General features: G+C 41.3%; 1 protein-coding gene across 1 annotated transcript; it reads right to left on the bottom strand.

Moving 5' to 3' along the window:
* Positions 1–5159: 5159 nt before the first annotated feature.
* On the bottom strand, positions 5160–16482 carry LOC116036893 (zinc finger protein 239-like). Its single transcript, XM_031280528.2, has 5 exons — positions 16456–16482; positions 15448–15600; positions 7997–8181; positions 7641–7809; positions 5160–5985 (listed from the first exon to the last, which is right to left on the bottom strand). Exons 2-5 carry the CDS (start codon positions 15538–15540, stop codon positions 5452–5454), a joined length of 981 nt encoding a protein of 326 aa, XP_031136388.1. The 5' UTR covers positions 15541–15600; positions 16456–16482; the 3' UTR covers positions 5160–5451.
* Between the last annotated feature and the right edge of the window lie 827 nt (positions 16483–17309).

Genomic DNA, 17309 nt, shown 5'->3' with positions numbered 1-17309 from the left:
TTCAATCCTGGATTTTACAGGAAGCCAATGCAGAGAAGCTAATACAGGAGAAATGTGATCTCTTTTGTTAGTTCTTGTCAGAACACGTGCTGCAGCATTCTGGATCAGCTGGAGGGTCTTGAGGGACTTATTTGAGCAGCCTGATAGTAAAGAATTACAGTAGTCCAGCCGGGAAGTAACGAATGCATGGACTAGTTTTTCAGCATCGTTTTGAGACAGGATGTTCCTGATTTTGGCAATGTTACGAAGATGGAAAAAGGCTGTTCTTGAGGTTTGTTTTAAGTGGGCGTTAAAGGATAGATCCTGGTCAAAAATGACTCCTAGATTTCTGACAGTAGTGCTGGAGGCCAGGGCAATACCATCTAGGGTAGCTATATATTTAGATAATGAAGTTCGGTGGTGCTTGGGTCCCAGCACAATAACTTCCGTTTTGTTTGAGTTCAACATCAGAAAATTGTGGGTCATCCAGGATTTTATATCTTTAATGCACGCTTGAAGTTTAGCTAACTGACCGCTTTCGTCTGGCTTGATTGACAGATATAATTGGGTGTCGTCTGCGTAACAGTGAAAGTTAATTGAGTGTTTCCTAATAATATTGCCTAGAGGAAGCATATATAAAGAGAATAGAATTGGTCCAAGCACTGAGCCTTGAGGAACGCCATGGCTAACTTTAGCGTATTTGGATGGTTTATCGTTAATATTAACAAATTGGGATCGCTCAGAAAAATAGGACTTAAACCAGCTTAGTGCGATTCCTTTAATGCCAACTAAATGTTCCAGTCTCTGTAAGAGGATGGTATGGTCAATAGTGTCGAATGCAGCACTAAGATCTAATAAGACAAGTACGGAGACAAGTCCTTTGTCAGCAGCAGTTAGAAGGTCGTTAGTGATTTTCACCAGTGCCGTCTCTGTGCTATGATGCATTCTAAATCCTGACTGAAAGTCTTCAAATAGACTATTTCTATGCAGAAAGTCACACAATTGATTAGCGACTACCTTCTCAAGGATTTTGGAGAGAAACGGGAGGTTAGATATAGGTCTATAGTTGGCTAAGACCTCAGGGTCGAGGGTGGGTTTTTTCAGAATAGGTTTTATCACAGCTACTTTAAAAGACTGCGGTACGTGACCCGTTAATAAGGACATATTGATTGTATCTAGTAATGTGGTGTTGACCACAGGTAGTGCTTCTTTAAGTAGCTTCGTTGGAATGGGGTCTAAGAGACAGGTAGTTGGCTTAGCTGAAGAGACCCTTAACATTAATTGTTGGAGGTCTAAAGGATAAAAGCCGTCTAAATAAGTATCAGGTCTTATCGTTCTCTCTAGCCCTCCTGCGCCCAATGGTGAGTCGTTGGAAGCTGTGGGCAGAAGGTGATGAATTTTTTCTCTAATTGTTATAATTTTATCATTAAAAAAGGTCATGAAGTCATCACTGCTCAGAGCTATAGGAATAGATGGCTCAACAGAGCTATGACTCTTTGTCAGCCTGGCTACAGTGCTGAAAAGAAACCTTGGGTTGTTCTTATTTTCTTCTATTAGTGTTGAGTAATAGTCTGATCTGGCATTTCTGAGGGCCCTCCTATAATTTTTTAGACTATCTTGCCAATCCACACGAGATTCTTCCAGTTTGGTGGAACGCCATTTACTTTCAAGTTTTCGTGAGATTTGTTTTAATTTGCGAGTTTGGGAGTTATACCAAGGTGCTAGTTTCCTTTCCTTCATCATCTTCTTTTTGAGAGGAGCAACCGAGTCTAAAGTAGTCCGTAGGCAGGCCGTAGCAGCGTCTACAAAGTTATCAAGTTGGGAGGGACTAGAGTTAACGTAACAGTCCTCTGTTATATTAAGGCATGACATTGAGTTAAGTGCTGTTGGAATAGCTTCCTTAAATTTAGCTATAGCACTGTCAGATAAGCATCTAGTGTAGAAACTTTTATTTAATTTCGTATAGTCTGGTAGTAGGAATTCGAAAGTTATTAAAAAATGGTCTGATAATAAAGGATTCTGCGGAAATACTATTAAATCGTCAATTTTGATGCCATATTCTAGCACAAGGTCGAGGGTGTGGTTAAAACAGTGCGTGGCCTTATGCACCCTCTGACTGAAACCAATAGAATCTAGCAGTGAATTGAAAGCAGTACTAAGGCTATTGCTCTCAATGTCCACATGGATATTAAAATCACCTACAATAAGTACTTTGTCTGATTGAAGGACTACGCATGATAAAAACTCTGAGAATTCAGATAAAAACTCAGAATATGGACCTGGTGCTCGGTAAACAACAACGAATATAATTGGCTGTACTGTTTTCCATGTTGGGTGTTGAAGATTAAGAACAAGGCTTTCAAACGAGTTATAATTTAGTTTAGGTTTAGGATTAATTAACAGGCTCGAGTCAAATATGGCTGCAACTCCCCCTCCTCGGCCTGAGCCTCGTGGAATTTGGGTATTATTATGACTGGGAGGAGTGGCTTCGTTTAAACTAACATATTCGTCATGGCCCAGCCAGGTTTCGGTGAGGCAGAATAAATCAATGTGGTTATCTGATATCAATTCGTTTACCAATAATGCTTTCGATGACAGAGATCTAATATTTAATAGTCCACATTTGATTTTCCTATTCTGTTCTGTCGTTGCAGTGGTTGTTTTAATTCCAATTAGGTTGTTTAGTATAGCACCTCTTTTGTTAGCGTTTGGTTTAAACGGTCTCAGTCGGGGGACAGACACGGTGGTTATGGGATTATGAATGGGTGATTGCTCTGAAGGGAGCACAGAGGGGCGTATAGCGCTGTATCTCTGATTATTGACTTTGGGAGAGTGTGTCTGGTCAGTGTGCTTGTGGGAGTGTTTACGGGATGTAAACAGTCAATCAGAGGTCTGGGTATGCAGGGCGTGGTGCAAATTTCCACGTAGCATCTGGCTTCCGCGTGTATTGGGATGAATCCCATCCCTGCTGAACAGGGAGCCACGTTCCCAAAACAGATTGAAGTTGTCAATAAAACCTATCCTGTGAATACTGCATGTGAGCTGGAGCCAGGTGTTAAGGGAGAGTAGTCTACTAAAGAGGCATGATCCGCGACCTAGAGATGGAAGTGGGCCCGAAATAAAAACCGACTTCCCAGTGCTTTTTAAAGCCTCAATGAGAGTGGTAAAGTCTCGCCTTGTGCGCTCACACTCCTGAATCCGAGTGGACATGTCGTTATGTCCACAATGGACCACGATGCGTTTGATAGAGGTCGGAAATGAGGGTATCAGGTCCATAACTTTAGCCAGGATGTCTGCAACTTTGGCTCCGGGAAAACAGTGTGTGACAGCATTATGAAACCGTAGGTCTCTAGTGATGGAGTCCCCAATAATTACTGTGGTTAGGGGGAAGAGCGGACGAGGAGTGGGGGGGGTGTGGGTAGCCGGTGACGGGAGCAAAACAGTCAGTGTCGGTTTCAGATGGGCAGGGAAAAGAAGAGGAAGAATGCTTACCGTTCGGTTGTGGAGATTGTTTTTGAGGAACGTTGTCATTTGGCTGATCCAGGCAGTGTAGGCCACCGGACCGTCTGACTACCGCATCCCTCAGAAGCTTTCGCCGCGCGGTAGCAATCGTCTTCCGTGACGACGGCTGGTCAGTCTGCTTTGAAGCGGGGCGAGCCCGGTGAGCCGCACTGGCCACCACCGGCTCCGACTCCGACAAAGCATTGAAGCGGTTGGAGAGGCTGAGGGCAGGAGGCGATGGAGCCCTACCCGAGGCTCTCTTTCGGCCGCAAACCACCTCAGTCCAGGGTGGCTTGATAACCGGTGTCGAGCAGGACGATGGGCGTGGGCAGGCAGCTGGGTCCCATGGCGCGGTATCCTGGAAGGCCGCCGAGAGAGATGAGATCCGGAGCGACTGATTATGAGCCACGTCCAAGCAGGCGGTTAACAAAGCATCTTTGGTTTTTAAGTCCTCGGAAAGCCGACGAACATCTTCCCTGAGGTCAGCAATTTCTTTGTTTGTATTATTGAACAACGAGGAAATCCTGAGGGGGAGTGGGGACTCGCCAGGTGTAGAGGTAGCCATGAAGCTAGCGTTAGTTTAGCCGGTAGGCCTAGTCTTGATAAATTAGCGTGAGGCTAATACTTACTTACACGTAAAAATGTGTCTTTGGTTTTAAAAACACTTTATTAGTATAATAAAAACTAGGCGATAGAGCCGACTGTTAGGTAGGAGGTTGAAGGCAGCTGCCGGCTGCCTCGTCCCCGCCGACTGCTGTCGCTTGTGGATGACGTTCGCTTGTGGATGACGTGCAGCAGCTCGTCGACAGAAAAACCGCATGTTTACATGCTAATGAGCTTTAACGGGGCTACCGCAGACCGCTGGTTAGCTTGAAATGCTAGTATTCGGGGCATGGGGACACTCAAATTAAATCGCTATTTAATACCACTAAGAAGGCTCGAAATATCACCACACTTTAACGTTAGCATAATTAGGGTCCCTAAATGTGAACCGAAGCATTCGAGCAACCGAGCCATCTTGGAAACCAGTCATGACTAGTCGAACCCCGTGCAACGTGGAATTGCCATACTGTCTATGGAGATTCCACGTTGCACGGAGTTCGACTAGTCATGACTGGTTTCCAAGATGGCTCCCGCAAGTAAACATGAACGCGACTGTCTTTATAATCTATCTTTTTAATAAACTATCTGTACACTTACACCGTTGTCAATGCTTCGGTTCACATTTAGGGACCCTCATTATGCTAACGTTAAAGAGTGGTGATATTTCGAGCCTTTTTAGTGGTATTAAATAGCAATTTAATTTGAGTGTCCCCATGCCCCGAATACTAGCATTTCAAGCTAACCAGCGGTCCGCGGTAGCCCTGTTAAAGCTCCAAACTCATTGGATTAGCATGAAAACATGTCCCAGAGAGAGAGTGGGTACACATCAGTTAATAACCCCTAGGCTCGTTTTGCGCCGGAATTGTCCTTTAACTTATTGTTAACTTAAAAGAAGGATTATTTTGACCTTTTGTGATATTAAATTCAATGCTTAAAGTAATTTTTTAAGCAGCAGCAGCAGACATGTTCTGATTAAAGCTTTCTAGTTATGAAGATTTTCTTCTTTTCTTCATCTTAAGGGACAATAAACTAAATATTTCAGCAATTTGACATCACCTTAGTAAACAGTGAGCGGATTTTTTTAATTAAGAACTAATACTCCTTCGTTGCAGCATTAGTTAAATAGCGCTAGCAGTTGAACCCTGAACTCAAAATATTTTATTACAGGAATAAAAGCTAATTTTGAGTGAAATTAATCCCTTCAAAGGGAGGGAGCGTAATATGTAGTTGTAGTCAGGATAACATCCATGCTGTTCATAAAGTTACTGCTGGTCAGCCTTCAATGTGGAGAGAAGATCAGAATATAACAACACAGCTATCAGGGCATGAGGAGGAGGCAGGAGGAAACAGCTTGGCTCTGAAACATGTTCACAATGAGGCAGTGTGAATGAGCTGGTGGTTTTTAAGGCTACTACTGTGAGAAAAAGATTTCCCACATTTTTCACACCAGTACGGCTTCTCTCCAGTGTGAACACGTCGGTGGCTTTCTAGGCTACTACTCCGAGAAAAGGTTTTACCACATAAATCACAGCTGTAAGGTTTTTCTCCAGTGTGAATGCGCTCGTGTCTTTTAAGGTTACCACTCTCAGAAAATGTTTCCCCACATTGTTCACACCAGTACGGCTTCTCTCCAGTGTGAACACGCTGGTGGCTTTCTAGGCTACCACGCTGAGAAAAGGTTTCCCCACATTGATCACAGCTGTACGGCTTCTCTCCAGTGTGAATGCGTTGATGTCTTTTTAGGGTACTCTGTTGCGTGAAAGCTGCCCCACATTGATCACAGCTGTATGGCTTCTCTCCAGTGTGAACTCTCTGATGAATCTTGAAATATTGTGTTGATGTGAAGGATTTGTCACAGTGCTGACAATTGTGACGTTTGGGTCCCTCTCCTCCTCTCCGTTTCTATAGCAACAGACAAACAGAGAGATAGACAGAGTTAGTGAACAACCTTATTTAAACCCTGGACTTGCTCTCACTCACAATTTTAACTCTTCATACAAAAATGTATGACAAAATGAAGGAAAATGTGTGCCAGTTGCAGACATGTTATTATTGAAGTAATTGTACTTTTCATAACTTTTATAATTTCCAAACTATTCTAAATTTTTCAGGCAAGTTGTAATGAAACAAGAAAGTGTGGCAGACGATCGCAGACCGCCTGAATGTGCAAGCAGCCTAAAAATATACATTTACTGACCACTGCTCTGAACTGAAACTGCCATAATCATACCATTCAAGGAGTTAGGCTATTAATCATTTGCACAAATTAACAGTTGTAGCCTACTCTTTGCCTTAAAAGTGAGCAGAAGATAATGTTACAAATTTACCATGAAGATCAATTACAACCACTTATCTACAATGCTAGAATATGATGCGTAGCCTACATATCTCTCTCTCACTCTGTCTCTCCCTCTCTCTCGTATGGGCTAAAATATATATTTCCTAAGTAACATATTAACTCCCACTGCTAGCTTTTAAGGCAAAGTCTACAGCTGTTTGTTTGTGCCAATGACAATTGACTCCAATGGTTTCAGTTAAGAGCAGTAGTTCATAAATGTATATTTTTAGACTAGCATTCAGTCGGTCCTCTATTATCTGCCACTTTAGTTTTGTTTTTACAGAGGCCGAGTTTCCTTCTCTACATATTATATGCTTTGCTTCCTCGTATATATGGACATAGAAGAGAAAGACACTAAAGAACTTGGACTCTGAAATCTAGAAACTATAAAGATAATTAAGTGATGAACATGACTGTAACAGTGTATTCATCAGTTTAAAAAAACAGCAAAAATATAATGATATAATAATATCTACAGAAACCATTGAGGTGTCCTCTCCCTGTTGTTTCATGAATGTAGAGTAGTCTACACTATATAGTTACTGGTCCAGTGAACTAAGACTAGAACTAAGGAGGATTGTATAATTAGGATAGGTTTTATAATTGTACAATCCTCTCAAATTATAGTCACAGTTTACTGGACAGAAAACACACTGTGTGCTAAGAATGCCAAATACAATGCACATGGAAAAGGAATATACTGTACATGATCCTTTATTGTCAAAGAATACAAAAAGAAATCAATCATCTAAAAAGATGTATTGGTCTCTGACCAGTCTGCTGTTGTTAGAACCATTATAGAAACACGTGTATAGGACTTTATATATTATCTTCATCACTGACTTCATTTTAAACTTTATCAGCCTTCTCTGTAGCTCGTCTGTTACGTGTCTGTTTTTGTCCTTTTAACTTTTTTCTCTTCTAACTTTTTTTTTAATCATTTACACGCCTTGCGTATATATCTTCTATCCTATAGATATGGCTATGATTAAACTGGACCACAGCAGTAAAAACCTCGTTTATTCAAGGGAACAACTGTTCGGACTAAGGACAATGGGACACATTGGCATTGTTACCCGGCTTCACTATCGTAGGAGCGGACCGGGACCCCAAGCTAAGTGGCGCTGTTCATCAACAATAGATAGATAGATAGATAGATAGATAGATAGATAGATTTCTGTGACTCTTCAGTCTGGAGTAACCTCTTTCCTTCACTAACCTCGTCCTTCCTCTTGCTCCCTCGCTCCTCTGAGTCTCCCGAGGCCTCATGGACAACTTTCCTCTTTCCCTCCTTCTTTTTCTCCTCCTTCTCCTTGTGTTTCTGCATGTACTCGGTGATAAGCTCGGGGCAGTCCAGGTTGTCTTGAGGCTCCCATGTGTTCTCCTCACTGGAAAGGTGAGTGCAGACAGAAGAAAATCTCCTCAGGTTTTAGGCAATAAATTCTCACTCTAATTGCTAATTCGTATCATTCCTTTTTCTATTGCCATTTTGTAAGATTATATATATATATATATATCATCTATCTATCTCAGGACCAAAAACACCAAGTATTAATATTATAGACTCATACTTACTCTGAGAACCCCTTCCATTTCAGCAGAAACTCTACTCTTCCCTTCACCACTCTGCGGTCCAAAACCTTCTCCACCACATACTCCTCCTCTTCCTTCTCCTTCACTGCTGCAGGCTGCTCCTCCTCCTCGGCATTCTTGCCCTTCTTTCCTGCTCCGGTCGCCAGCTCGACGTCTGCTGAGGGCTCCTTTGGTAGACCCAAGGGGGAAACATGCAGAGATAATGATACAAGGGTTAGAAGAACTAATGGGAGGTGGGAGTGAATTATAGTTGACCATGTTTTACTATATTAAAATGTTCTGTTTGAATGGAGAAAATGCAAGGGCTGATGAGGTGACCAATCCATAGGACTTCAGAGTGTTATGTATCTCCTGCATTAAAACTGAAATAACTACTAAAATGTAAGCCACAAAAGTCATTAACTGGAGCTACAAGCTACATGCACGGTAGCCTCAATCAACGACAAGAAAATCTCCAGATGTTCCATCGCTTTGGGATGTTTTGGGAGCGATTGTGGCAGGATTGCTGCGGACAAAGTAATGTTACACAGGGTGATACACTGGTAAGAGCTAATGACGTTTAGCCATGTATGCAGCTCATTTAAATAGCTCACTTTACCGTATTGTGTCAACAGTTAACTTCATTTTATATTACATGTAGCTAAGGTTGGGTACCGTTCACATTTTTACCAGTGCCGGTACCAATATCTGAAATTTGGTTCCGGTACCCAACGGTACTTTCCCTTTGTAATAACAAAAAAATTAATTTCAGTTGTAAAAATATTTTCAAAGCTATTTATCCTAGAGTAACTTTGCTCCGTCCACACCTCTGTGTGTGTGTGTGTGTGTGTGTGTGTGTGTGTGTGTGTGTCAAAGCTGAGCCTTGCTCTCTGTCAACATGCAGATGGCGTTTCTTCTATCAGGGTGAAAATGTTCCACCTAAACAAGTTCCTTCCTGAGACTATTTAGCAGAGCCAAAGTTGTTGCGTCCAGAGCTTAGCGCCGCCCAAGACGATTGTGATTGGTTTAAAGAAATGCAAACAAGTCAGAGTTTTTCTCCTATCCCAGAATGTCTGTGTGGAGGAGCCAGACCTTACTCCGCAGTGCTGTGGAGATAGGTCTGGCAATGTCAGACTACATGTACAGTAACATGCAGTTGTTTGCCTTTAACTATACCGATATGGCTGTATGCACAACAACAGACAAACAAAGGGACAAAACCTGTATCAAATCCCTGATAAAAAATCCCCCCAAAAGCTGCAAAATAAGTCATGTATAATATTTACCTGAGTTATTAATTGCCAAACATGAATAAACAAGCCCACCTTCTTTTAAGGCGAGACACTACAGGTGAATAGGCTAATTTTTTTAACTAGCAGATATCACCATGAAACTCTCCCAGTTGATCACTGACATTAATATGAGAAAAAAATGTATTACAAGGTTTCTGTAATTTAATGTTTAAATATGCAAATGAGGCATTACCTAATTAAATATGCGCTAATTTGCATATATTTTAAAAAACGAAATCTGAGTATTGGATAAAGCCAGGTTCAAAATTCTTTTTTCATTGTGTTCACATATTAGATGGGAAAACAATTACAGAGGGATTAATGGATATCTACTTTTGTTATCCTGTAAATCAGAATATACTGTCAATAGCCTTAAAAAAATCGATTTTCGCCATGTTTTTTGGAATAAAATATTATATAAATCAGGCTAGAAGTAATATATTTAAAAATCCCTCTGTAAATGTCTTCATAATATAACTAGGTACAAAACTGGAAAGTGTGGTGTATAAAGGTGCTACTGAAGTGGAGATTTCAGACTTGGAGTATGAGAGAAAAGTCATTTTCATTGAGAAAACAAGCTTTAAAGATTTTTATAGCAAAATTCCGCAAATTTCTATTGAAAGCCATGAATTACAGACACATATCCCTTTAGGTCCACGTAAGATCCATGTATCACACTGTTTAACATCCAAAACTCATTATTGCTTCATCCATCACTGATCATAACATCCAAAACAACACGTCAACATGGCCTTCAACTGAAGACCATTACATCACAAACAGAACACAACCATTACACAGCCTAGTTCCCCCAAGTTAGTTTACAGTCTACATATCCATGCCTGCAACATATGTAGGGCCCTCCTCCATCTCCTGCTGGTGTCTTTTCACTTTTTTGGCTGTGCTTACACTTTTACGACTCCGCTATGCGCTGTTGGAATGGACACTATTGGCTATCTTCACTAAGAGAATTACACCTTGGAAAAATAGCCAAAAAAAACAGAAAAGAAGCTGATAGTTCTCCTAGGAGAGGGGACAGCAGCTCCACTGACAGCTAAATATGGATCTATCTGCCTGCCACAACCTGAGGGACTCACAACCACTTAGGATCCCACAATTACAGATTTGTTTAGTATTGTATAGTAATTACATTAGAATAGTATATATGTGACACCTACATATTTAATATATGACATGTAGGCCAATATCTGTAAACTGCTTGGTTGGAAAGAGAGAGAGAGAGAGAGAGAGAGAGAGAGAGAGACAGAGAGAGAGAGACAGAGAGAGAGAGACAGTCTGATTACCTCCGCTGTCTGAACACTCCTGTTTTCTGAACGACAGTTTAAACATTGACGTACTATGTGATGTCATTTCATCATCTGCTGTCATAGTTAGTAATCCTGTGTGTCTTCTTGCTAATGACAACTGTTTTCATCTTCTCTGAGATGATTTTCAACCGTTTGACGCATTTCTTTTGACATTCTGAAATACCGCGGAAATGTCAGAGCGCGTCACGTGACCATTCTAAGCGAATCACGTTGTCAGAAATTAGCATCAGCCAATGAGATTGCGCATTTAGAGTTAAACCCCCCCTATTACTTTAACGATTGGTTGCTGATAAAAAGGAAATGACCATATTTGGATCCGACAGCATTGTACAGGAGAAAGAGAGCTTTCCAACGGTATATGAGATGACAGGGTGCAGACAGCGATCGCGGAGCAGCGGGATGATTTAGAACGCCAACTTTTGTTGAATTTAGGAGAAATCTACCGCCGCAAACAGACAAAGTGTAGTAAAATAAAGACCTAAATGTGTACTTTTTACTTTTTTTCACCACAAGTCTGAAATAATACATGTTATTGAAGATAAATAGCCCAAAATCTCAAAATTGACCAGTGAAAAAAAAACAATGTTTTTGCCTGCCGTGTCTTGCCTTAACTTAAAAAAAAATCCACACCCAGACCAACAGTGGATTTAATATCAAGTACTAGCTGAATGATAGTACCAACCCCCCCTGCAGGTCTAGAGAAGGGCCACAAGGCAGACATTAGACCTGATATGGACTGGGCTCTGCTGAGTCAGGACAAATCCATGCACATCTACAGATTTGAGGACATACATCACTTGCTGGATGTCTATTGTCTATTTGCATATCAATAAATATTTTTTGAATACAATGCACATTGAATTTGTAATTTCTCCAACTTTCATAGCACTTCAATTGTACAAATTTTGAGCCTGACATATTACATTTATTATTATTAGCACTCCATGTTCAAAGATGTACTAGCTGTCAGTTCATTTCTTATACACTGCTACCGATTAATCGGCCGATTTTTGGCCTTTTTTAACATAATCGGCATCGGCCAATATCCCAGTATATCAAGCTGATTAATAAGCAGGCGCATCTGCGGGCAGCCTAGTGTTAAAAACATGAATAGGCGCCATTTTTTACAGCGCGCCCAGACCAGCTGCCTCCAGCCTCTCCCCTCGTGAATTCTTGCGCAGTGTGTCTCGCACAGCCACTTCAGGTTCAGACGCTACCGTTAGCAGTAGCATGTTGCTGGTGTTCTTACCTTGCGATTAACTGTACTAATAAAACCGTACAAAACACCGCGGCCACACCGCTGTGGAAGCTCCCCGAATGTCATTTATCAGAGTCTGGTTGTTACCCCTGTCCGTGGCAGTCTCATCCACTCCTATAACAGAGTTAACTGGAGCTAACCGCTAACGGAGCTAACCGCTAACGGAGCTAATCGTTGCTAACAGAGCCTTCAGTCCTCCGTGCCTGTATCCATTAACTGCATCTATGGACTCAAGCACGAATAAAACCCTTCATTTTATTAAATTGACTGGATGAGTTTTAAGTTACAACTAAGAGTTGTTTGAATGACAGAAATGTGCTCAGATAAGATGCTAATGAGGTCAACAGGACATGTAACAGTAGGGTCCCCAAAACACAGATACAACACTTCAACTAATGAACAATGATCTAACAAACAAGGTGAAGAAGAACTGACTTTAGAGAGCCCTGGTCTGATGTGATTCAACAGGAGTTAGGAGGAAATAGTGTTGAGATTAATAAGAACATGTCACTTTCTGTGAAGCAGATTTGTATTCTCAGAAGTTTAATAAATGCTGCCAAGTGCACTAAACTTTATTTTTTTCATTTAAAAGTTTATTTGACAAAGTTTATTTTCTTCTTACCTGTTTCATTTATTTAATATATTTTTCATACATTATTTATACAATATAGGCTACAGTATGTTTTTACATTATACATTTTTAAATGAAGTATAGGCTACACGTGTAGATTGGTGAAGTGTTCAATAAATGTTTTTGTTGAGAAATTCTGTGTATATTAGTGTTACATTTTATCTTTCAAATAGAGGTTTAAAAACAAGCACATATCGGCCAAATATCGGCCAAAATAAATCGGCAGCATTAATCGGCCATCGGCTGACCCTGATTTCTAAAGATTGGCATCGGTCAGAGAAAAACCATATCGGTCGACCTCTACCGTCCACTCTCTGCAGTTCATTGACAATTTTACCTTTTTCTGGGACCCTAGACATCTTTTTAAAGCAGATGGACTTTTCCTTAACAAGCCAGGAGTAAAGCTGTTCACCTCTAGCCTACTTAACTCTCTGCGCCACACATCTGCTCCCTCAGCCAAGGACACGAGACAAGAGGAATCTAAACAAGAGGAAGACATAACAAAGCACGGCAGTGATCCACCACAGCCCCCACCTGAGCAAAGATTTGACCATGGGAGAGCACAGAGCAGAGACGAGAAATCTCAACCCCCCTCTTCACCCCTCAAACCCCTCGTATACCCCGCCCATGCCATCGCTCTCTCCACTCACCCTTTCGCCTCTTTCCCCCTGCCCCATGTTGGAGTTCACTGACCAGATGAAGGAGGTGGTAGATGCTGGAACCAAATGTACCCCCCTTTTCTTTTCCATCATTTGCCCCTCGGCATCAAACTGCCCCCGTTTTGACACAATCACCAAAAGTAAAACGTACCAGAGGAAATTCATTTTTAATCAATGAGACAGAAAATAGCTGTACACATTAATAACTCTGAAATCACTTAAATGAAGAAAGTGCCAATACCTCTGCAGCATTTCATTAAGGCATCTACCACAATATAGATGAGCTATAAACTGTAACCTAACATTTAAACACAACAAGTTAGCATTGCATTATCTTAAACAACCTTAGCTCAACAACTTAAGGCTTTCTGGTCAACAGTCATATAAATACACACATAAGGCAAATAATACAAGCACTTACTGTACTTTGGTATCATTTACGCACACAGGTAATCCAAACTAGCTGTAAACTGTTAAACTCGACCCCCCACAAATTCTTCCTGTCCACTATTGGCTCCGTTCCTCTCCTACTCTGACCCCGATAACTAACTAGGTCACACAAGGAGCGCATGCAGGGGGCGTGGTCAGCTCATACTCAGCTCATGATCCAAGCCACTCTCACTGTGGAGTCTCTTAAACACAGATATCAGATAGAAATTACACATCAGCCCACAGAGACTCAATTAGAAGCTACACACGTACTGAGAGCTGAACAAACTGAAATGTAGTTAAGGAAGCTACAAGCAGCAGTAGCACAAGCCAAACAGTCTGCCCGTTTCAAACAGGTATGTTTAGAAAAGTTTCAGACAGCTTTAATGTTTGAAATGTCTGACACGCTTTCACACCAAACGGAGCAGACCCTTAATAATTCACAGCCGAATGGGAAGCTAACGCATGCTCAGCTCTGTCTTCTCTTCTCTGTGACTGCCGTGTAAAAGAGCAGTTATTAAAGTGTTTACCTGAGTGTGTGCTGGTTTACCGTGGGCCCGTTACAGGAAGGAGGTTTAACAAACTCTGAGTCTAACCCTGAACTCTGAGATGGTTCCAGAAGTAATTTATCTTTTTTTATTTGAACATAATATAAAAACAAAGGGTAACGTTGCGTTTTACAGTTAATTCCTCCTGGGAATAAATAAAAAGGGAAACTATGTAAATTGTGTAGTTGTATGTGTAAGGTAGTAGCCTTAAGTAGGCCACTAGGTCACTTTTTTGTACCTTACGAGACACCGTAGTTTACACTTGATGTGTGTAGGTGGCCATGTTTGTTTAAAACTGTAGGGACTCTGTTACGGTGAGCAGGGAGGGGTTAGACGGAGCCCAGAGGAGGAGATGCATCTTTCAAATCCTGCTAGCTTCTCAACCTCACCAACCCTGCCTTTAACGAGACTCTCCACAGTCCGGCTATAATCCTGTGTGTTCGGCTACGTTTGTTAAACTAGCTTTGAGAAGTTTTGAAGGGAAATGATCCCTCCAAGACAGAAAGTATTTAGTTAGTTTGAGTCTCTACAAGATGAAAGCAGGAAACATAGAGACATAAAAACACGTCTTTCCTTCCTCCACATTTGATCTCCAACAACAGAATGAACGGATGATGGAAAATGAAAAACACATTTTTTTAACATTTTAAAGTTGGAATGGTATGACTGAGATGTTGAGTAATGATAATGAATAAAAACAAAGATTATAAACGTCCACATTCATTATTGCGGCTGAGCTGCATAAACACTCTGTGACGTGCTGAAGATAGAATTTCATTGATTAATTCATCCGCACGTAAAACACAACTAGTATCTTCCTGCAGTTACCAAATGTTAAGTTACTTATGATTTCAATAAGAGTGTGGTCAACAGAAAGTGTCCCAGCCCCCCCCCCCCCTCTGTCAAAGCCCAAAAACCAGGTGAACAGGTGAAGCCAACAAATCTAATGTTATCACTTCAGCTCAAACCAGGATGAACACGCCCACCACCTAAAATATCAGTGCCTAATATAATAATCTATAAATAATAGAAATGAGACTACAACAACATAGGGTTGTAACATGTGGCTCCTCCATTCATTATAGGAGGGCTTATATTGTAGAATACAGCCTCAGTTAAAAGTTTGGACATGCTTTCCCATTTCAGTGAATGAGAACGTGTGTCCAAACAAAAAAACAATAACTCAATGGGCTCCTACAACTTCCTTTCTCCACATTTGATCTCTACCAACAGAATGAAGGGATGATCCACGGAGCCTCGACTCTCTTCCTGGTTACTTTAGAGTGGTTGTTGAGTCCTGAACACTGACCTGAACATGGCTGCTATCAGAGTCCCAGTCTGCTTCTTGTCTTCTGGGGACCTCGTTGCTCCTCTGCTCCTGGTTCTGGTTGTCCTCCTCCATTCCTCTCTGGTCCTGAAATCCAGCAGAGCTCCACTGGGGCTGCTGGACTCACTCTGGATTCTGTTCAGGACTAATCACAGCAGCAGAGATATTCAGATGCTTTCCTCACATCCACAGAGTCTGATAATGTGCTCGGTGTTAGCGTGGAAACAGCCGCAGCTCTTATCTGAGGAATGCTCTGGTTTCCATGGAAACCTTTTCAAATGTACACTCCCTCCAGCCACCAAGGGCAGACTGAAGTCAGCTGACTGTTCACTCCCTCAACTGCATGTTTATCTAACTAGAACTCAAGGACCCTGTGTGTGTGTGTGTGTGTGTGTGTGAGTGTGTGTGTGTGTGTGTGTGTGTGTGTGTGTGTGTGTGTGTGTGTGTGTGTGTGAGTGTGTCTTCTAAATATCTCCAGAACCGTTCATCCTCCTTCACCCTCGGCCTCCTGGGTACAACATGAACTCAGAGTAGTTTGGAGAAAACAGCGTAGGATATTAATAAACTGTGAATAAATCTAAACAACTGCACAACAAAGTTGAAAAAACGCTGCCATAGTTCTGGCTCTTCTGTGTCTACCCTTCAAAATAAAAGCCCAGCTTAAATTCGCTCCTCACCTACCTACATGTATGTAATGTCCTGCTGTCTTCCAATCTGGTCTCTTACCACTAAGGAAACTACTGAACCAATACTACTGACTATACTACCGAGCACTTAAGATCCACAGTCATCTTCCAAAGTGGTCTCACCACTGCATCACACGCTATTACATTTTATTTTCAGATTCAAAATAGCTCTCACTTCTAACGACACACAATATGAGACCAGTACGCCTCACTAGGTCAGTCTCACAGGCATTCAACGCATGCGCAGCTCTGTCTTCTCTTCTCTGTGACTGCCGTGTAAAAGAGCAGTTATTAAAGTGTTTACCTGAGTGTGTGCGGGTTTACCTGGAGCTCCGTCTTCTTAAAACTCACTAATAACAAACTACACAGCTATCCCGCCGCCAGACACACACCACAGTGAAGACACCAGACTTCCGGTGTCCTCCCAGTCAGGGTTTTTCAGATTAAAAGTTTAAAATGAAAGAACGCTGCCGCCCGGAGGTCAGGAGGGGAAACAACAGATACACATTCAGTTAATCAATCAGTTAGTGGTGGACTGGAACTGAGTACATTTACTCAAGTACTGGACTTAACTCGAGGTACTTGTACTTTTCTTGAGTATTAAATAATGTACAGCATTTAATAACTAAAATAATGTAGAAGTATAAGAAGAAATTAATTTAATATAGATTCATTTTGAGCATTACATTTATTTTTCCACCAGACTCCCTTGAATTAAAACAGAAATGTTATTGTGAAGTCCTTGTACGTTATTCTCTGGCGCTACCCGAGCTGGCTATGTACTCCGGTAAGAGAGTCGCTGCAACCTTCAGTTTTAGTTCAACAGATTTATTAACATCCAGATCCAGCAGTGAATAAAGTGGTTGTTGCTTGCAATAGTATGTGTTTGGACGTATGTGTGTGTGTGTGTGTGTGTTTTTCTGTAAAATAAGGAAATACAGAATATGTAAATATAACCTGTACATAATGAATGTACATCTATACAGATTAAAGAGCAATAAAGAACAAATCACTCTGCAATATACATTATTGCTATGCAATAAAAAGTTGCTGTGCAAACAACCAAATCATTCTGATAGTAATGGGAATCAATAGAGCCCAATGTAGTAAAGAATAGAGGTTTCATTGTGTCCTTATATCTATTGGCCACTAGATGTT

This window comes from Sander lucioperca, chromosome 17 (genome assembly GCF_008315115.2).
Source record: "Sander lucioperca isolate FBNREF2018 chromosome 17, SLUC_FBN_1.2, whole genome shotgun sequence".
Classification (NCBI taxonomy): domain Eukaryota; kingdom Metazoa; phylum Chordata; class Actinopteri; order Perciformes; family Percidae; genus Sander; species Sander lucioperca.
The sequence above is the reverse complement of the archived record's forward strand: the minus strand, read 5'-3'. Positions and strand labels throughout refer to the sequence as shown.